Source organism: Falco peregrinus, chromosome 9, assembly GCF_023634155.1.
Source record: "Falco peregrinus isolate bFalPer1 chromosome 9, bFalPer1.pri, whole genome shotgun sequence".
Taxonomy (NCBI): domain Eukaryota; kingdom Metazoa; phylum Chordata; class Aves; order Falconiformes; family Falconidae; genus Falco; species Falco peregrinus.
The window spans coordinates 8386561-8408374 of record NC_073729.1 but is presented as its reverse complement, the minus strand read 5'-3'; the positions used below and the strand labels follow the sequence as shown (position 1 = coordinate 8408374).

The 21814-nt window shown below is 44.8% G+C and overlaps 1 protein-coding gene across 8 annotated transcripts in view; it reads right to left on the bottom strand.

Annotated features, from left to right (window-relative positions):
• Nucleotides 1-10924: 10924 nt before the first annotated feature.
• Nucleotides 10925-21814, bottom strand: part of TUB (TUB bipartite transcription factor) — a 164806-nt gene continuing 153916 nt past the window's right edge. For 7 of the 8 annotated variants that reach the window (XM_027784983.2, XM_055813782.1, XM_055813783.1 and 4 more), the window contains one exon: nt 16133-21488. In XM_027784983.2, coding sequence (XP_027640784.2) covers nt 21355-21488 — 134 coding nt within the window. In that variant the 3' untranslated portion in view covers nt 16133-21354. Of the gene's footprint in view, nt 11746-16132; nt 21489-21814 lie in introns of those variants that run through there. The other variant, XM_013298259.3, reaches the window with a different exon arrangement.

The following is a 21814-nucleotide window of genomic DNA, read 5'->3' as shown; positions in this document are numbered from 1 at the left end:
ACGCTTTGTCCTTGCTTTTTGGAGACTGGTATCTTGGGGCAGATTATGCAGGTCAGGTATTTGTGATTCTTTCCTTTCTAATTCTGAAGAAACAGTCCTCAGTTTTGCCCTTTGTCATCTCAGAGTTAACCAAATGTCTCTTCTATCTTTCTCAAAAATGATTGTGTGCTACTAGTTATGAAAATTAATCCAATCCCTATATAGTTATGAGATTACCAGGAAGCTGGAGGAAAAGGATGCCTTCTTTCTCCTGCCTGAATGTTAACTGATCTGCAGAGCAGACTACAGTCACACACGTGACTGACGCGTCATTGCTGCTGTACACTCAAGAAACTGTTGTTGCTACAATCCACAGAATTCATACGCTACCCCAGCCCACTGCCCAGCTCACTCCATGCTGCGGCACCAGTACCCTAATCTATGTCGTGCTGCACAAAGAGCGTGAGCAAGGCTGAAGTGTTTAGAGTTGTTCTTTGTCTTTGCCATAGCTGCGGTGAAACATCTTGGTGAAACTCCCAGATGAGTGCAGGAATTGAACCGTACTTTGTGTCAGAGAAGAAGACTAAAGATATCCCTGGGGATTAAAAAACTCAAAAGCAGCAAGAAGGTCTGTCCTTAAAAGTAGGGAAGAGAGTGAGGGTGAACCTCTGACTGAAAAGAAACCCTGCATCTTCCAGGCCCCCAGAACCTACTTTGGTGGCCTCCGATGCCTCCTGTTGTGCCGGCACAGCGGCCTGAAGGATGCCAGACCCTCTCCTCCCCTCTCCCTGGGACTCCGTGCAGCGGGGACGGCACCTCCCCACGCTCGGGATGGGGAAGGGCCCATGCAACACTTGGAAAGAGCAATTTTTTATGGAGTGTTAGGAGACCTTGTGCAGCTGGCCATGCCTCCTTTTCGCACCGGTGGGGTGTCTGGGTGCTTTTCCCCTTCCCAGCCCCTGGGAGCCAGGTCAGTGGGGGGGTCAGTGAGGACCCCCGGCCCTCCTAGAACACCACTGCCACCATCTTGTCCCAGGGAGCCCAGGCGCACGAGGGGAGGCGGAGGGCAGACCCTGTGCCCAGGGGCAGCAGAAGAGCACAGAGGAGTGATCCCCAGGAAAGGAGCCCTCAGCTCCCCGACCCCCCTCCTTCTCTACCATGAGACCGTCTTTCAGGCCACAGGACCCCAACGCCCAGAACAGCCATATTGGACCACACGCGTCCCCATTGCAGTGGCCTTCTGGTGTCACAAGCCGCCTCGCTGCTGTTCGCTCTGGGCTCTGTAAACACGGGGACCCTGGCAGCTGGCCCGCCATTTGCTGAGCTTCGAGGCCCTCAGGTTCCAAGGATGCCTGGAAACACAAGGTCCCAGAGCAGTGTGTGGCTGCCCATCTGCGTGTGAGGGAGAGGACACGTGGCCGCAGGAGCACAGGGGAAGAGGAGACCTCAGACAGGGGGCACCATCTGCCATGTGGACCATGGGGTGATGGTGTGGAGCCCGTGGGGGTGACTCTGCCCGCAGATCAAGAACGGATGCAGGTGGGTCCCCCTCCAGCACAGCTCCCGGGGCACCGCTGCGCCGTGCCAGGGCTCCCCTCCGCGATGCCGCAGGAGCGCCCGGCCCAGCCGCCGCAAGCTGCCGTGAGCTGGGAGGCCCAGCCTCCGCACCGGCCTCCTGCGAGCTCACCCCTTCCATCTCCCGCCATCAGCCGTCACGGCGTTCATTGCCACGGTGGGGTGAGCCCTTCCTTCTCATCCCCTCCCCTATTTAAAAAAAATCCCAAACCACCAGTAAACCAAGAAAACAGCAGTAAAAATGCTTTCCCCTGCTCCTGTTTAGTACTTTGGTGACTGCATCTGGCCTGCCCTGTCCCCTCCCAGTCTCCCCAGCCCAGGAAGGACCCTGATGCCTTGGAGGTGGCGAGGGGTCGGGGCACCCAGCACACGAGCGCAGGCTGCAGGACCTGCCTCCCTCCGCTCCTTGGGGTGGCGAGGCACTGGCACGGGCTGCCCAGAGAAGCTGTGGATGTGCCATCCCTGGGAGTGTTCAAGGTCGAGCTGGATGGGGCTTGGAGCAACCTGGTCTGTTGGAAGATGCCTGTCAGCCTCACCTCTGTGCCTGGAAGGTGATGAACAGATCCTCCTGTAAGCTAGGAGTGAGCCCAGGACATCAATATTTGGCTTCAGGACTGACGCCTGCACCGAAACCTTGGGTTTGAAACCATGGAAGAGCCTTCAACAGACAAGGTATGCTGGGACCTGACGGGATCCACCTGTCCCTGTAGGGAAAACACGTCTTTGGGCGTAAACTGGTGGGGCTGATCGAGAGACCTTTAAACTGTAATCAGTATGGGGAGGGGGTGCCAGTGTTAAGTACATTAATAGCAAGAGGGAGATCTAAAGACAACATTGGACCTATACTTGTTGAAGATGGTCATCTGACTAATGGGGATGAAGGAGAAGCAGAGGCATTCAATGCGTTTTTTGCCTCGGCCTTTAATAATATTGGTAGACCTTGGGCTGCCGGGTACCTGAGTCGGAGGGCCGTGACTGAGGGAACAGCGGCTTTTTGTTTGCAGACACTGGAGTTGTAGGGGACCAGCTGTAGCAGCTGAATGTTCACAAGCCCGTGGGGCCTGCTGGGATTCATCCCAGAGTGCTGACGGAGCTAGTGGATATTACGGCAGGATCCCTTTCGGTCTTCTGCCAAAGGTCTTGGGAGGCTGGGGAGGTCCCGGCTGGCTGGAAGCTAGCCAGTGTTATTCCAGTCTACAAAAAGCGCATGAGGGAAGACCCAGGGAGCTACAGACCTGTTAGTCTAACCTTAGTTCCTGGAAAAATGAAAAATCGTCGAGAAGATTATACTGAGTGCTATTGAAAGGTATTTAAAGAATAATGCGATTATCAGGCACGGTGAACATGGGTTCACAAAGGGAAGGTCCTCTTGAGTTTTATATCCTTCTGTGATAAGGTCACCCACCCAGTGGATGAAGGGAAGGCAGTGGGTGTAGTTTTTCTGGATTTTAGTAATATTTTTTTTTTATACTGTCCATCACAGCATCCTTCTGGACAAGTTGTCCAGCTGTGGGATGAGCAGGTTCACGTTGTGCTGGGTGAGGAACTGGCTGAGGGGCAGGGCGCCAGGGCTTGTAGTGAATGGGGCTACGTCTGGGTGGCAGCCAGTCACTGGCGGTGTTCCTCAGGGTTCAGTTCTGTGCCCAGCCCTGTTCAATAGATTTATCGGTGCTCTGAGTGCAGGAGTTGAGTGCACCGTGAGCAAAATTGCTGGTAATGCCAAACTGGGAGGTGCTGTTGACTTCTGAGGACAAGATGCCTTGCAGAGGGAGCTGGATAGCTGGGGGCATTGGGCAGTGATTAATGGGATGAAATGTAACAAGTCCAAATGGCAGACTCTGCACCTAGGACAGAGTGACGCCGGGCACAAGTACGAACTGGGAGAGGAGCGCTGGGGAGCAGCCCTGCAGGAAGGGACCCGGGGTGCTGGTCAGCAGCAGCTCAGTACCAGTCAGCAGCGTGCCCTGGCAGCCGGGAGGGCAAACCCCATGCTGGGGGGCATCGAACACAGCATCGCTTCAAGAGCAGCGACTGTCGTGCTGTATTCGGCACTGGGGCGGCCTCACCTGGAGCGCTGTGCAGTTCTGGGCCCCACAGTTTAAGAAGGATGTGAAGGTCCTTGAATGCGCCCAGAGGGGGGAACACAGCTGGTGAAGGGGCTGGAAAGCATGTCCTGTGAGGAGCAGCTAAGGACTTTGGGTTTGTCTAGTTCGGAGAAAAGGGGGCTGAGGGGTGACCTGACTGCTCGCTACAGCTTCCTGAGGAGGGGAGGTGGAAATGGGCATGCTGAGCTCTTCTCGCTGGTGTCCAGTGGCAGGATGTGTGTGAATCGCTCAAAGCTGCTCCAGGGGAGGTTTAGACTGGATACGAGGAAGCATTTCTCTGTGGAGAGGGTAGTCAAACACCAGAACAGGCTTCCTGGAGAGGTGGTCAATGCGCCAAGCCTGTCAGCGTTTAAGAGGAATTTGGGCAATGCCCTTAATACCATGCTTAACTTGGTCAGCTCTGAATTCAGCAGGCAGTTGGACTAAATGATCGTAGTGGTCCTTTCCAATTGAGATCTGTTCTGTTCTGTTCTATGGGCCATGGAGGACAGGGAGGTGATTCAAGACAGCCAGCACAGCTTCACCGAGGGCAAGTGTTGCCTGACCAACCCAGGGGCCTTCTACAGGGGGGTGACTACATCTCTGCACAAGGGAGGAGCTACAGGTGGCGTCTGTCTGGATTTCAGTAAGGCCTTTGGCACAGTCCCCCACAACTTCCTTCTCTCCAAATCGGACAGATAGGGATTTGATGGATGGACTGCTGGGTGGATGAGGCAGTGCCTGGATGGTCACGTCCAGAGTGCACTTGTTAACAGCTCAATATCTGGCTGGAGATCAGTGACGAGTGGTGTCCCTCAGGGGTCCATACTGGGACCAGTACTGTGTAGACAGTGGGATCGAATGCACCCTCAGCGGATTTGCAGATGATGCCAAGCTGAGTGGTGCGGCTGGCACACCCGAGGGATGGGACGCCATTCAGAGGGACCTGGACAAGCTGGAGAAGTGGGCCCATGGGAACCTCATGAGGTTTAACAGGGCCAAGTGCAAGATCCCGCAGCTGGGTCAGGTGTATCGAGACAGGCTGGGGGGTGAAGGGGTTGAGAAAAGCTGGACCTGAGCTGGCAGTGTGCCCTCGCAGCACAGAAAGCCAACTGTATCCTGGGCTGCATCCAAAGAAGCATGGCCAGCAGGTCAGGAGAGGGGCATCTGCCCCTCTGCTCCACTGTGGTGAGGATGTCCCTACTCCCGGCAGGGGGGTTGGACTAGGTGACCTTTAAATGCCCCTTCTCACCTGAACAATTGATTAGTCCTGGAACTTGAGAAGTACTAGAACTGTTTTGAACAGCTCGTTTGATTACATATCTTCTGTTTAACAACATGTATGTGTAACCACTACGGGCCGGCTGTATTCCTAGATCATCAGGGTGTATCCCGAGTGTATTTGGGGGAAAAAAAGAGCATCTTGCCCTAGATACACCAGTTGGGATTGTTGCTCAGTGAGTGTCTGCTTGGAACGATCTCGTATTTTGTTTTGCCTGGTTGTTTTTTCAGGTTATAACTGTAGCCTTATTGTAACTTGCTTATGCTAGTTACAAATAATGCCAAAATTAATTCATAGTACAGGAAGAGAGAAAATAAGAGGAAACACATTGAATACTTTGTTTTATTAGGAGTTTATTTATTTTTGCATCCTTTTGTAAGCCAGCATTTGTTTTGGTTTTGCTTCAGCACATTCTGGACTGTTTCAACAGTCTGTCTCTTTTAACCATGTCAGTAGTTTGACCCCTCGCTATGAGCAGGGCCAGTGTTTGCTTCACTGGGAATCCCCACTGCACCTTCGTCACACCTGGGAGCTGATACACAGCATTTCTGAGTACCGCGTTTTATTGAGAGGAATGTGTTAACACCAAAGACAGCCCTTAGAGCAGCATTGATTCTGCTGCAGGTACCGTCTTCTGTCCATCCCTCGGTGCCTGTAACAATGCTCTCACTGCTGAAACACTCCTCGAAGCCACACGAGTGGAGAGACGAGTGAGTCAAAGGATGGGACAATGGACAGTTTTGGTTCTTCTGTAGAAACAGGCTGGCTGGCTGGATTGATCCAGCTGCGTGACTTGCCAGGCGCACAGCCTTTACCTGGTAACTTGCCAGCAGCCTGTGCTGCCTGCACCGCACGGCTGCTGCAGACACAGCAGTAGTCCAGCCCACTGCCATGAGAAACAAGGGTGCCACCTCAGTCTGCTGCAGCTGACAAATGTGGAACTCACGTAATTTTACCTGTCTACACAAATACATGCTTATGGTGTACTTCAAATTCCTGCTGCCTGTAAAGGTACGTGAAATTTAAAAGGTTCACTGTTTTCATCTGCATTTGGGCAAGGGCAAATTTGTGCATTTCATTTTGTGCAAGACATTGTAAAAGCATGACAAAGTGGTTTTATTTGTGAAGTACAAGGTAGCATTTTTTAACAGCTGTTTTCGTACATTAAGAATCTGAAATGTAGTGAATAACGAAGTCCACACTCCAAGTTGTGATGTTGACTGCTACAGACGGCACCCGAATAATCGTGCTGCTGAGGCCAGCTCAGCTCACGAGCACACCCAGCGAGTCACTGTGTGCACACGCTGTACTCTTACACTCGCAAACACGGGGTGCAGGTGAACGTTTCTGTAGGCATTTTGGTGGTCGGTGTTCCTGTACTGAGTGAGTACAGGCCTTGATACAGGACTGAAAAGGGAGCCACACGTGGATGTCATGGTTCGCTAAAGGCAGCCTGCCGTACTAACGGGACCCTCGCTGCAGTAGTGGGAGGCGTCTGAATCCTCGCACTGTGGTGTGGAGCAAGGACCGCCAACCTCAGTTATCCCGAGGGTGGCCTAACCAGCAGGCTGTCCGCTGGTGTCCATCAGTATGTCCTTCGGAGCTCTTCCACTTGGCACAGCGAGTTATATTCTCCTTGTATCGGTGAGAGAAACATAGAGCAATTTGTTTGTGTGTAACATACTAAGCTTCCCAATAACAAAGTTTTAATTCCTATAGTACAGTCTGGTTTTTGACCTTGCTGTCTTCCACCTTACGGAAAGGTCATTTTTGGCAGACAGTTGAGTCTGGAATTTCTTTCCAAGCCCCTGTGTCCTGTGAGTTAGTCTGGTGAGCCAACACAGTCCCCACAGGCGCACCAAGCACGTGAGTCAAGAAACACCCTATCGCAGCACTAGTGAAAAAAAAACACAACCCAAACCAAAATTAAGAACCAGTAAGTTTTCCTTTACTAACACAGAGACCAGTTGTTAGGGCTGCTTTTAATACGTGTGGCACAACATGCTTTGTATGTCTTTGCAGCACCAGCAGGAGGAAACGATGCTCATGCAGGCTGGCTGTGCAGCGTCAGAGGCTTGACAGCTCAGCCCTGAAGTCTCCATTGCCCTGGCAGCCCCACGCCAGGTACCAGTAACTGCGCTCTAAACGGGGCCAGCCGCACCTCGTACAGCAGCTTACCAGCAGCTCTCGAACTATGTTCCTCCTGTTCATATGGCACTGCTTCTTCTCTCTTTGCTTCAGCTTTCTCCCCTCCAAAACAGAGATGTCTATTTAGGTAAGCATTTTAGAAAAGGATCATCTCATAGGTGCGGGCAGCATTCTTAACTATTCATTGTTTGCTTTCAGCAGAGAGCATTCATAATTTGAAGAAGAACTTACGTGACAAAAAATCAGGATTCTCGAACCATTAAATAAGTAAATCAAAATCACAGGTCAGAACATCAGCAAACCCAGGACTTCGGAAAAAAATTGTAGAAGTTCAGCTGGACACCCAGTGGAAGCAGTCAGGCTTATTAAAAGCACATGCCCTTTTACTTACAGTGTTCCCCACCTAGCAGATTAAATGGCTATACTTTTTATTAAAGCTAAAAGAAAACAGCGTGTGTTGTTTAAACTGAATATTTTGATAAAACTAGATTATTTTTAAAAGTGCGTAATTCTTCCTGGATATTTGTTAATAGTTACAGATCATTTCAGGTATTCCATGGGATCAGAAAAAAAGTACAAATATAAGATCAGTGCTGGTCCCAAAAATACTGTAAAGATGACTAGTTATCGAACAGTATTTGGAAAACATAAACCTGTATGATGTTTATGACCTAACTCACTGCATTAGTGATTTATGTTCGTATGTTGGATTCTTTCCTTTTCCAGCTAAGAAAATTACAATTAACTTTGAGGTCACAGAACAATCTAGTGCACTAGTCCTCTATTTAAATTATTTTTACTCGCACATCCCAGTAAAAAAGCTGTTTCCAACCTCATGTATACTGGACGAGAGCCCTGGTTAAGGGTTACAAAATTCCCTGTTTTTCAGTGGTTATATACCTACCACGTATTTCAAAGCAAATGAATGCAACATCAGCTCAGACAGACTGAGCTCCTGTGTACAAATGCAGCTGAAAAGGCTGGTCTAGTCAAGTGATTTTTCTCATCTTTGGAGCTTCACCATTTTTCAGGGGGGACAGAGATTCCTGGAGAGCAAATAGACACCTGACACTATGTTCATTTTTCTCAGTTAACTTCCCAGGACAGCTTAGGCAGTGCCCAGAGACAGCTTCTTCTCTGCTGTAACTACTGCTGTGATCCATCACCTGTCAAAATGCAAGATTACCCAAACCTGTGTTGCTCCTGACAGAGGGAACTGTGAGCCTCCCGATACTGACAGTTTCACAGATAAAAAGGTTTGTGCCAAGGTTCACTAAGCTTGTAGTCAGAAATTTTTCTGATGTTTAATCTGACCGTGCTTTGAATTAGTTCTGTCAGTCGGCGCTATGGAGGACAGATGCTTCTCTTCTGCTTTCCAGTAGCTTTTTACATGTTTGAAGCTTGGGCGTTTTAGTAATTGTGCAGTTGATCATTCCTGCCTAAGCATAGTTTTTTTGCTCTTGTCCTTACTGAACTGCATCCCGGGTTTTTCTGACCATTTTCCAGACTAATTTTGGTAGAAATGAGCGGGCCGAAAATTCAGTCCTTAATTAGTTGTCTGTCCTTAAAACCAGCTACACCTGGAAGGAGTCGGCTTACCCCACAGCAAACAGCACTGAGGTAGCAGGAACAGGATGCGATCATCGGGCGGGGGGGACCTAAGGCAGCACGCAAGTGGGCCTCTGCGCGGCCGCATCCATTTGGAATCTCACCGTCCTCTTCATGAAGATGGGTAAGAGGAGTATTTCTACAGTGTGTACCAATTTCAAGTCTCTGGGCTCACAGTCTGAGCAAACTTACAGGCTGAGAAGGATGATGCACCTGGGAAAGTTGGGACTGATAGCATAGCGCATACGGTTCTGTGTTTTGTTCTGAATTCATATTGGTGTTGAAGGTAAAAATACAGTTTAAACAGCACTGGAAACTCCTTATGTGAAATAACCTCCATAACTCTGTGTAGGTAATTTATCAAGGTGTTTCTGACCTTGGCTAGGGAAAGACAGCGTTGTTTCAAACAAATGAAGTTTAATATTTCCGCTCAGCGTTCTGTATTGACAAACACTGGAACCTCTATGAAATAGGCAAGGTAAATTACATGAAAACACAAAAGTCAGTCGTCGTACGTAATGGTAAACACATTTACTCCAGAATACCAAAGAGTTTCTTAAAAAAATTTACTTTGTAAAAAGCGCATTCTTGCAGGTTTATCCAAAAATCTATAGAAGTCTGAACAAAAAAGACTGGTTAAATTATTGGTTCTCACAATTAAGACTCTTTTTTTTTGTCAGTTTTGATATTTCCCACTCTTTAAACCCCATATAATGTAAAGAAAACTATACCGTTACATACTCAAGTTCTACTGTGTATCACTGGTTTATTTAAGAAATGTAGAAAGATGAAAAAATTAAATAAATCCTAACAAAACTGCCCATTCCTTCTGGGGACAGAAACATTCATGTAGCACTTACATATTCTACTTCTCAAAGTTTAAATAAACAAGTCAGAAACAAAGGTGTATTTCTCTTTACAGGCAGATATAGTCCCAACACATTCCAAAATGGGCATTTCTGCAGCTGTTTCCAAGCACTGGATCTTTCAGACTCTCATTAGTTGGATGAAGACAGCATTGGGAAATAAGAAACAGTTCGGCATCTACTGGGAGCTCCCAGAAATAAACCACCTCAACATTATTTCCTTTCTGAGATACTTCTAAAGGTGTGTCAAATTACAAAACATCCTCCACAGGTAATTTTTCCTGTGTTCCCCTACTCCTGAGTGTAAGAAATTATTCAAAAAGGGAAAGGCAAAAGCCTTGTAACGATGGGGTACAGGCTGACTCACTGCATGGATCAATCCCACGGGGAAGTCAGCTCAAAAGAGAAAGGAAAAGCGGTCGGGCTATCAGTAATAGATACAGACACTTACACAGAGACCATTAGAGAGGTATTTTTTAAAAAAAAATCTTTTCCACAGAAGGATTTCACTTGTTCAAAAGTATTTTAAAAGAAGTTTCAAATAGAAGACTAGTTTTAGAAATATTTTGCAGTAATGAATGCCAAGACAGTATCATGGTTTATGCTGTCAGTTTGAACAGTAGGAAAGACAACTGAGTAATTCCGATACCACCAAAGGAAATTTCTTGACTATATATGTATGTATGTATATATGTGTATGCACAGCACAGATGTTTGCACATCTAACATTGGAAAATGTTGAGAAAGTTGTAAATTAAACCCACCCCTAATACTGAGAATCCTGCCGTACTGGGCAGGTGTGTATGTCCGCTCGATATAACTGCCAGTTGACCTTATTTTCATGTCACCAAGTGCAGGATTTTTTATTTGAAATGAACTGTTAGTTTCAATCCCAAGAAAAGAATTTTTAAGATACTAACAAAATTAACAAAGCTCCAAGATTTGTCATCTTTCCTGCATGTTTTACAGTCAAACACTGTAAGAGGTTTGTTTCTTATAAGACTTTGTCTCTTAGGGAAACACCCTGTGGGATTTGCTAATCTTGGGCAGGGCCAGTTATCCAGTTTTATCCTTTAAAACGTGGGCAACTGTTGGCAGTGTTTTGTTTTTCTAAATGCCCTGTTTAGTTACAGTAATGACATCATAGAACATGATGGCACATTTAATAGAAAAGGTCAGCTTCTTCACACATAGACATTTTAGATTCCTCTTTGAATCTGAAGATTCAAGAGGTGGCTTCATGGGTTGTACGTAAGCACAAAGTTTGGCCTTCCTTCCAAACCCAGTTTTCTGAAGCATTCATGACAGTAATGCCCAATTTTTGAGATCCAGATAAGCCCACGTTTAAACAAAGACAGGCAAGATGGCATTAGGATTCTCGTAGGGATGCACAAGCGTGTCATGGAGACAAACAGAAGTTAGAAAGAAACGTTCAGTCACACCAGCAGGCTTTGGATTAGGCCTGAAACAGACATAAATGGGTGAAAATGTCATCATGAAGAGATCTGCACGTCAATCGAGCTGTTTGGGAGAGAAACAAACGGTGTGGGCAGAGTTCTTACCAATGTAATGCAACGTAAGCAGTGACCATCATAGTCTGCCACTGAACACTGAAATCCATGACTCACTCTAAGCGATGCCAAGCAGCGTGCCAATTCTCTGGCAAGAAATCACCCTGCTGTCGCTCCCCAGCACATACTGCTGCCTTGCCCGCATGCTGGACTTCCTCCACGTCGTTGCACTTTCGTTTGCTTTTCTGTAACTGAACTCCTTGGATTGTGTATTCCTTTTTCTGGGCTTAGGGCTCAATATAGTGCACGTACAATTTTAAAAAGTGTTATCTTCTTATATGCAATGCAAACACATGGAAAGGTCAGATAACTTAAAAGAGCCACAGGTCCTGGTTTTTGCCTTCAGGAGGAGCTCTTTCTTCGGTATTAGGAGAGCTGTATCTTAATGGCTTTGGTTCTGCAGTTTCTTTGCTAAGCTTCCACGCACGCCTTTGCAGCCATGTCCTGTGACTGGTGACAAGCACACAGGGTGGGAAACAGCACACGGTGAAAAACACGCACTGTACACAGCAGGATGACAGTAAGCACGTAAATGGTTGCATTCTTAGTGATAAACCCGTCCGTAATAAACCTGTTGTGTGTGTTTTTCTACATGGTGGCTGCTTGCATGAATGCTAAAAGAGGCTCTCATCCTCCAGATCCAGGCAGATATAAATGAAGAAGAAAAAGAGAAAAGAAGATTATTTTCTGAGAAACAAGCATATATCTGGTGGGCAAATAAACCTAGTTATACTGGCAGCATTTATACCACACTCCGAGTGTCAAGCTCTGCTATACTAGTGAAGCACTTGCTTTCAGCATACAGTCCCCAGATCCCTGGCATTCACAAAATCCAAAGAAGGAAGCACACTGTGGTCACAGAGCTTAAATTCATACAGGTGGCAGTAAGTCAGAGAGTGCTGCAAACCCCCTGCAGCAGAAAAAGAGGACTTCGGAACACAGCCCTTAGCGTGTAGGTGCTGAGCTGTGCGAGTACCATTCAAGGAGCCAGCTGTTCAAAGTGCTGTACTGTAAGCCAGAATTGCCACGCTGGAGAACGCGGAAGGATGAGGCCCTTTACATATGTTCTCCAGTATTTTGGTCTGTAACCTATTCAGCACTTCAGAATTCACCAATAACCTTGAACTGCGCAACGTGACAAATAACCCCAGTGAGGATTACCCAACTGGAACTGAAAGGCCACCCTACTTCAAAATGAGAGCATATACACAGGGATTTAACACACTCCAATTCACAGACGCTAACTTTATAGGTGTCACTGCCTTAGCCTTCTGGAGTGTCCCCATATGGAAAAACCTGTACATGTTTGAAACAAGAGAGTTGTAGATGGGGAAAAAAATAAAAAATCAAAGGGCTTAGAACAAGGGAAGTATAGTAACACACGTTACTAAGAAGCCGAAAAGCATCTATCACCTGCAAGAAAGTATTTGAAGCGATACCAAATAGGAATGCATCCTCACGGGCTTGTGCTATGTAAAAGACTGAATAACCAGTGCTTTTGAAATCAGTTGTTTAAAAAAACAACAAGAAACCTTGTCGTAGCATCACTGAATTCAGGAACTCCTGGGAATCCTTCCTAGTTAAAGAGCCATATTTTAAGACATTGTTTTTAAGACATATTTTAAGACCTTTTTAAGACATTGTTACAAATCTTGTAAGAGTAAGCGTCGCTGCTGTAGCCCTACATAAAATCACAAGTTAGAATTGACAGTACACAGCATTTCTGTATCTTCAGGGTATTCTAGAACACTGAATCTCCAAATACATACAGTTAGGAATGAAATACAGCCCCCCCCCCCCATTTTTTTTTAACTTCGGGAAACTCAGTGGGCCTGATTTAAGTTACTTTTCAGTTCCTGACACTTGCACAGCAGCCTCATGTTTGTTCTGGGCCATCCTCATAAATTAATATGCCTGAAACATGATTTCAGCGTAATTCCAATTGCCTGATGAGAACTCTGTGTAATGTGGTTTGGTTTTCCAGTATTCCAAAATAAAGTGAAACAGTTTAGTCTTCACAGTGAAGTTCCAAAGAGGGACCCTCTGTCTACTAGTTGGTCACCCACAGCAATAGCTACAGCACAGGATTAGGGACTAAGAACTTAGTTCTAGAGCCAGCTCTAAAAATAACTCTTTTGTTTGTCTGTTTGCTTTTATAAGCTGCCAATCGCACCTGCACTGCCTTTAAAAGGCCAGTAATACTTACCTGCTGCCCCCGGGCTGCTGTAAGGCTTTACTGGCTGACGTGTAGCGTCTGCAAAGTGTTTGCTGAAGTATTGACTAACCCAATCACAGATTGAACCCCGGCTGGGAGATACTGCAATAAGCATAGAAGTATCAAGGGGAAGACCTCCCAAAGGGAAGTGGTGCCTTTTTGGTGAGAGAGGGCTGGATCTTTGGCCCAGGTCCTCGCACCATGTCACAGATGTAGTATGCAACAGGGTATTTAGGATGTTTCACGGCACACACTCTGCCAGTAATAAGAGTCCTAACTGAAAAAAGCCCTCTGTAAATCCAGGTAAATATAATGATTCTGCCTCGAAATCCTGGTTTTTTTCTTAGATGAAGTTTCAATTTTTAGTATCAAATACCAGATCTCCACATACAAGGCAGCAGAAAAGGAGGCAGAGACTTCAGTAGAAAACACTGCTCTGTTTGCGTTTAGCACTGGAAGTTTCTGACTTTCAGAAATAAACGTAGTGGGGCACAACAAACCAGTATAAGGCAAAACCCAAGGAAAGTGCATTTTAATAGCTATGTTACGTTTTTCCAGTAGGACTATTAAGCACTGCTTAATAACTTTCAACTAAGAAAATTGCTGGAAAAGGCAGCTGCCCCTCAACCAAATCAACTTGGTACACCTACAGCTCCTTCAAAGACTTATTTTCTTTGAGCTGAAACTACGTCTTTAGAAATCCTTTCTAAAATAGCTCAAAAATACCATAATGGTTAAAGACACATCAGGATCAATAGTTCTGCATCTAGCCAGGGAGGATGGGAGATTCTCCCTAGGGAAAAGAAGAGGGTGGCAGTAACTGGGTTATCTTCTGCTGTCCCCAGACTGGAATGAAAACCTCCTGTTGCACGGTGCCGGAGCTCACAAACGTGTTTGAACAGTGAATGTCATAGCAGTGCCCAGAGCCCACTCACAAAACATACTCAGGTTTTGTCTACTTGTAAGATTTTCTGGATTGGCAAAATGAGCAATCTCATGACATAACTTCCCAAGACATCAAGACTAAATGTCCTCTAAAATCACACCTGCTGAGACAATAAGCATAGCCTTTAAAAAAAAATAAAAAAATTTCAAAGGGAGTGAAAATATTCCTGCTGTTATTTGGCAAGTCAACATAGGAAAGGGACATGATTCCTTAGGTGATGTTCAAGATTGCCTAAGAGAGCTGGGAAGTGTACTCTTACTAGGACTTTGGAATTCCCATCACTTACTGCGTCTGATCACACTGACAGATTTCTGCAGCCAGTCTGGCAGCCTGCATAGGCCAAACTGTATTGTGCTTGCACGGCTGCAGCTGCAGCATCAGGAGCTTACTGCTTAAATGAGAGCTCAAACTTCAAAACAAGCTTAAGGAAAGAATATTTTGAATAACTGCCTTGCAATTTCACCCTATCTGTAAGCAATAAAATCAGCGAGATTGTAATGTTAAAATCTATTAAAATGTTTATAAATTCCATTCTGTTACTTTGAGAGAGTTCACGTTACAAATTACTGATACTTCTAAGGGCATTGTGCCAGCTGGGGTAACCTCAGTAAGAAGCTACAGATACAGGGTCAAATGTGAGAAACAGATTGCACTGTAACATTGTAAACATCCCCTGTGAGTATAAAGGTAGTCACAAATCATGAGATTCATTGTTTTAAAGTCAGATGTGCGTGACAGAATCGAAGTCTGCAGTAACAACAGGTTTGAACAGCTGAGTCACATCCAAGAAAAAATAAAACCCCAGAAGTACAAAAAGGCAATTTGCAGCACAACTGCTGAGTGTCTCCCATTTGCTACATAAAAGCATAAATAGGCAGTTGCATTAACTGAACTTCTGCAGTGTGCTCAGAAATAATAGTTTTAAAACAACTGACCGTGCACACTACAACACAACCAACACCACATCACTGGGAGAAGGAAAAAAATGTATCAGATGGTTTGTCCTTACTGCTGTTTCTGCACATTCAGTGACCAAAAATGACACAAGGGAAAAAATTCAAGCCTTACCAAAATCAGTGGTAAGACTGTAGAGATCAGTTAGCTATTCAGTTTGTACATAGGTGGCAGAAAACTTCCTATTTTACTGCAGTTCCTTCAGTAAGAATTCAGTAGGGTGCTTAACACACCACCTGTCACCCACCAGCCTTAATACACTCCTGAGAAGCCTCTCAGCAGAACGGGGATGGACGTAGGCAGGTCCAAAACCTTCCTATTTCCATCCAACTCATTGGAACAGAGGTGCAAAGAGGTTACAAGACTCGCACAAAGTCACACGGTCAGCTGGGATTAAAACCCAGGTGACCTGATCGCCAGGCCTGTGTTCTAACAGCTGTTGGGCAGCCTAAAGACGAGGCTGGTTTTAACAGAGATCTGTGACTCTTCAGGACGTTTCTGGCACGCAGGCAGTACCTAAGCACAGAACAGATGCCTCAGCATTCAGGGGTACTTGCTAGGTTCTGACTCTTAAGCTGGACTTCATCCCAGTTCACGTGCTCGCAAGCTTTTGTCAGAGTAATTTTCAAGCTACCATTGTAGACTTAAATAAAACCACGATAAGCTTTCGGTGTTAATGAGCAATCCAATTATAAAGTATATAGGAAGGGTTTTTCTCTCAAAAACGTAAGCATAATTTTTCTGAACTGTGTTCTCTTTCTACAGCAATTCAGCAAACCAGTGCACTGGTTCCATTAAACAGCTTCAAGAGAGCCGGTTAATTCCGGTCTTCTCAGTGAAGACCTTGATAAACATACTCTTACTGAAAACGAGGAATCTAAATTTTTTAGGCCGTTAAATAAAATACAACATATAAAATAAGTTTTAATGCATTTTCATCCAATATACAGCATTTGTGAGTATCAGCTACTGAGCTATATAGTTCACAGCAAAATACCAAAACATCGAGATAGTTGTGCAAGTCTTCTCTTAGTTCCTTGGTGAGCAACAGAAAGAACTGAAAAATACCTACACAATTAACCACAAACATGGAGCAGAACCCTGGAAGGTACATTTCATACATGAAGAACAACAGAAACCCATTTTCATGAAGTAGCACATACATGAGAAGCCTGCATCTACAGCTCGATTAATTCTAGTGCAAGATTTCTGTGTATAAAACTACTTTCTAGTAATCAAAATGAGGCCTTTTGAGAAATCCGAGTCATCAGCCCATAATTCTAATAAAGGTGACTGCTGCTTTATTACAGGTGCTGCCCTCATTTGCCAAGCAATTTTACTGGTGAACACATGATTCTCTAAAACCAGGAAAAATCTTGCAAACGATGTTTTAGGAGCGCAGTGGGGGAACTAGTTAGAATGCCACAGGATCAAACCCAAAATCTTCCCTCTGACACCTGCCACACATCAGGAGAAACTCTGCCCAAAACACCAGGCAACCCCCCCCCATCCTAGCCTCCTAAAATATTCAAAGACAAAATACTCTGGTACTGGTCTAGAGTCATCAAGAACTGGTTTGCCTTGTGACATCCAGTCGTTGTTGTATCCTTATGTGAAATCACTAATAAGTTAATAATAACTTGAGAAAAGCTCAGACACAAGAACTGGGAGTGATTTTTTATACTAAGGACTGGGTTGATTTCTTCCTTTTTAAAGGGGAGCACTAGGTGGGCCTCAGATTTTTATAGGTAGAAAAGTAGGTCTAATGCTCAATACTTCTAGAGACCTCACTGATGTCTCTGCTTGTCCAAAGTCCCTCCTTTTGTTCATCAAAAGGGAGCCAAAACCCAGAAAGTCTGAATTGATGGCATCGGTTCACCACGACCAATAAAACTCGGTGGTGCCGTCCGACTCCACGATCTTTTTTGATTGTACAGCTACCAAGTTTTATTAGAGAGCCCTTTGCACTAAAGCTCCTTCGGTTCTAGCACTTCACGAGGACAGCCAGCTGGGAGCTCCAGCACTATTGTAAGGCAACTTGAATAGCGGGAGATTTGCCCAGGAATTATTACAAAACCATTCTCACAGACTTCTTAGCATCGGAATTTGTAACAATGGCCTACGACATCACTATTTTACGTGCCACGTATTATCCTACAAAAGGAGTGGAGTGATGTCTGCCTTCTGAAAAATAAACTCTAGTTTAGTGCAGCAACACCCTTCAGCTCACAAAATCACTTTCAACCTTTTGAAAGAGGAAAAATAAGGCAACACTACAAAGAGAATCTTCACAGTCTGCCTCAGGGCTTGTGGGCAGTTCTGCTCATTGATTTGCAACCCGTGGTTTGGAAACTCCAGTTACTGAATGTTTACTGAGAAAATTCCGATTATGTTTTAGGCAAGCTTCTTTATCTGCTGCCTTTTAATGTGTTAATTTACTCTACTGAAAAGCCAAAGGGCCAAATTCATCCCTCTGATAAGGTTTCTATTGTAGGAGCACCACTGGATGTGCACCGAAGGCATTACTCAGCTGTGGAGGCATCACTGAGTAATATTGTCAGAATAAACACTTCTCAGTTACACATCCTTGAAGAAAAGATAAAGGGATCGTGAAAGAATGAGAAGGAACAGAACATCAGAGATGAAGAAAATTAGATAAAAGGGCCAGGAAGAAACTGTTTGATGTAAACAGAGTGACAAGTTAGATTAAGAACTCTCATTAAAGCATGCAGTATTTGCCTATAAGCAGTTCAGGCAAGGAATTTGTTTACCTCTCTCTGCCAAAATCAACAGCAGATGCAAAAAATCATCAATATTGGGATTTTAAATACTATATAATCTACTGTACCCAAACAGTCACTAGGACTATGTGAAGGAAATAGACAGCTCGATGCCATTATATTCTTCGTCACACTAAATAAACAAGGTTATGCCACGCTGCAGACTGACATGCAGGCCCTGCAGTAGCTACTACCAATAGGAGTGTGCAACTAACTACTCCTTGGTTCCTTCAGTATGCATACATCTCTGAAAATACACACTGGTGCCAAGTTTTATTGCTCGTGTGGAGGAAAATCTAACCGCGAGGATGGTGGAACCGCAGGTATGACTGTATGTTAGGACAGAACCTGCTGTGACTTTACCAAGTTAGGAAAACAACATTTGGAGATGTGCTGGAAAACTTGCGACCTTCTTGCACTGACATGCAGCAGTGGCGGTCACCAGAAAACTTCCATCAGAAATTATATAGATGCTAAATTAAAAGCAGCTGCTCCTGGAGCAGATGGCAATGGACAAGTGAACCTAAAGAACCCAGGACCTTGCTGAACAACAGCGAGGAATTAGGGTTTGGCAAAGGCTCCCGGGCAGAAATCCTGCTGTAACTGAGCCAGATTTAATGCCAGCTCCTCATTCCTCCTAGTCCCAGGTTAACATCCCCCTCCAGTGACCTCGACTTACAGTGGGGAATTTTTTCCTCAGCAGCTCCTTGGCTGATGTCCCTGCATGACTCTGTTAAGAGGATGGGAATCTGAGCTGCCACTTTCCTCCCGGCATTCTTACGGGTTAAAAAAATACCTGGCTGGGAAGGACACGCAGTGAGATTGAAGTTACACAATGTGCTGGCAGCACAACTGTCCCAAGAAGTCGCTGCCTTTCCCCAGCCCTTCATTCTGACCCTTGTGCAGGAGTTCACTGCACATGAGCTTCCCTTCAGCCCATTGTTATGATCCACATTAAAAATAACCCTTTCTAAACCACCTCCACTACTACAGCCAACAGACTGTATATCTGCACCGTGAGACACTTAGCTCCTTTGACACAGCGCTGTGCACAGAGAGGCAGAAAACTCTGTCAGTTGCCACTTTCACAGGCTTTAAAGAAAACATATGAGTGGCGAGCCACGGAATGACCGCTGTGCAGGTTCCACCGTTCCCATGCTGGAGAGTTCTTGAAACCCACATCATACATCTACACCAGCAGTGGGAATTCCTGGCCAATTGTGCAGTAGTCTAACCAGAAAATTCTGGTTATCATGGGAGCTAGTTTTTAAAGACTGAGCTAACCAAAGGCCTAAGGGCCTTCTCTGTTAAAATCCGAAGTGAGATCACAGGTGGGGATGTGAAATGGTGGGCAACTACCAGCTACAGGGGAAAACAAAGCATCCATGTGCAAAGCCCAAGTATCACACTGCAGCTCACGACCCATCGTTTTGATCATTTGCTGACAGAACTGACTGCTCAGGTCTCTCAAACAAAAGGTGTCTTTCCATTTTATACCACTGTGTGGAAAGGCTTTTTGCAAAAAGATCTGAAACAAATGACAGAGCCTCCTGTTATTTAAAGATCACATTTGACAGGCTGAGTCCATCAACAGAACGCTGTCCGAAGCCAGCAGACTTTTTTCCATAGATTTTTATAAAGATTAGAAAAAGTGCTGGCAATTACTTAATTTCCATCCCTTATCTGAAACTTCCTTGTCTGTATACTGGGAAGGAGACCTGAAGGCAAATGTGAGGAAGAGAGCACATTTCTTTTATTAGTTGAAATTACACAGTTCAAATGGCACAACCTCTCCTTATGGCCTGTCCCCTATAGCCCAAAAGGGGCCGACAGCTATGAGACAAGCAGATTAAATCTCATTTTCTCTATATAACCTTCGGTTGTGCAGTGCAAGAGTCTATAAAGAGTAAAAAGGAGAATCTGAATACAGACAGTATAAAACACAACTGCTTCTCTCACATTTCAATACCCTTTCTGGTGAACTACTTACAAATTCTATCACTTTGTGTGCCATTTAGGGTAACAGTCTACAGAACAATGGCAGAAAGGCTCATTATTTCTAAAGGTGTTTTACAGTGTGCTTTCAGTTGCAGCTCTTGGCTTTTGAGAGGTTCAGAAAAAAGAATGGCTTGTTCTTTGCTTGTGTTTTGAAATATATAAACAAATGCTATTTCAGATAAATCAGGAAAAAAAGAAACAAAAAATCCACACTATTTTAAGTTATTCTGTGTCCTGCCAGTGTCTCATTTGTATGCAGCATACTCTAGATTTGCCTAGAAGGATTTAGCTCAGTAGCTGGCACGTTTACATCAGAGAGCAACATACACAGTTTCAATTGATTTCAAGCGTTCTTACAATGGGAAATAAATATGAAAAGTGGTTGCTGCTCAAAGTTCAAAAAATGCAATCAACAAATTGTAAAATCGCAAAAGGCCAGACAAATTTAATAAAATATTTCCATTTACCTTCCTCAGCTTTACACAGCCTGTTCAAAATAGTAAGATTCTCTGCAGAGCGCCTTTATCCAACTGTTTATATCACTTCATACAAAATATGTGTTTGAATTACCACAGCAATACAAGGATATAGATTCCCAACACGCGACATGCCAAATTCAACATAAGTTATGCCTTCTTGGCATCGAGACATTTTCCTTTTCCTTTTCTGTACTCCAGATACATTGTCATTTGAAACAAATTAAAAAGCAGGTAGATGTTAAAACATAATGACATCTTAGAATTCAAGTGACTTGTGCAACATTGTTTTGTGCTTTCTACTTCTCCGTTTCCTCCTACTGCAATTGAAACTCATCATGCCCTACGACATATACAATAGCAATGCATCAAGTTCAGTCCAGTATAGGTTTTCAGCCTTCAGACTTGGCTTTATACTACATGAGATCCTTGCACGTTCAAAAAAGTGCATCTTTTTTGTGATCTTTCTTTTATGTTGGATGATGTGAAGCTCTGATTAGTCAATGTGGGAGTGCAACCTTGAGGTATGATTACAGCCTCAGAATTATTCTTAAATGTAAAAAGAAACTTCTTGAGCGTGCACGCCCTTTCCGGATTTAAAAAAGACACCGTTATAATGGTGCTACTAGAGCCACGGTACAGTACCTCATGGCACATCTCCATACCATAATCAAGGACATGAGACAGAACTTCTATTTACACAAAATTTATGTCACTTCCAGAAAAATATGACAGAAAAAAAAGGAAAACTTTATTTCCTGAATTTTTAGAAGATTCCTTTTACTTCCTCTTCAACAATAGACTGGTCCTTCACAACTGCATTTTCCCTGACCATAAGTGACATGAGATGAGTGGATGCTCACCCATGCCCTTTACTCACAAGCCAGCTTGCTGTCAAAACTTGAAAGGGCAATAGCAAAGGCTTGTAGCGCGCACATGGGGTAGTTGTAGTCCATGGTGAACACATCCTCAGCCACGCGGCCAAACTGCATCACTATATAGTCAGCTGCAAGAGAGGTCATAAAAAGTGACAAAGCATTATTTTTGTTTGCAGCCCCTACTAAATAAGTACACATTCAACATCACCCTCTGGCCTAGTTCAACAAAATGCAAACAAAACATGCTCACTCATCAAACTTCGCAACACTTATTCATGCAAGTGGGTGTGCTGATACCAGAGGAAGAAGCAAGGATAGCTTGAGTGAGGAACAGCTGAGTGATAAAGGATTGCAAGACCTGTTAACTGTCAAAAAAATTACACAGATAAAGTGGGGTTTGCAAGCACAGAGAGAAAATTGCTTCTGTATAGAACGCTCAAACCTCTTATATAAA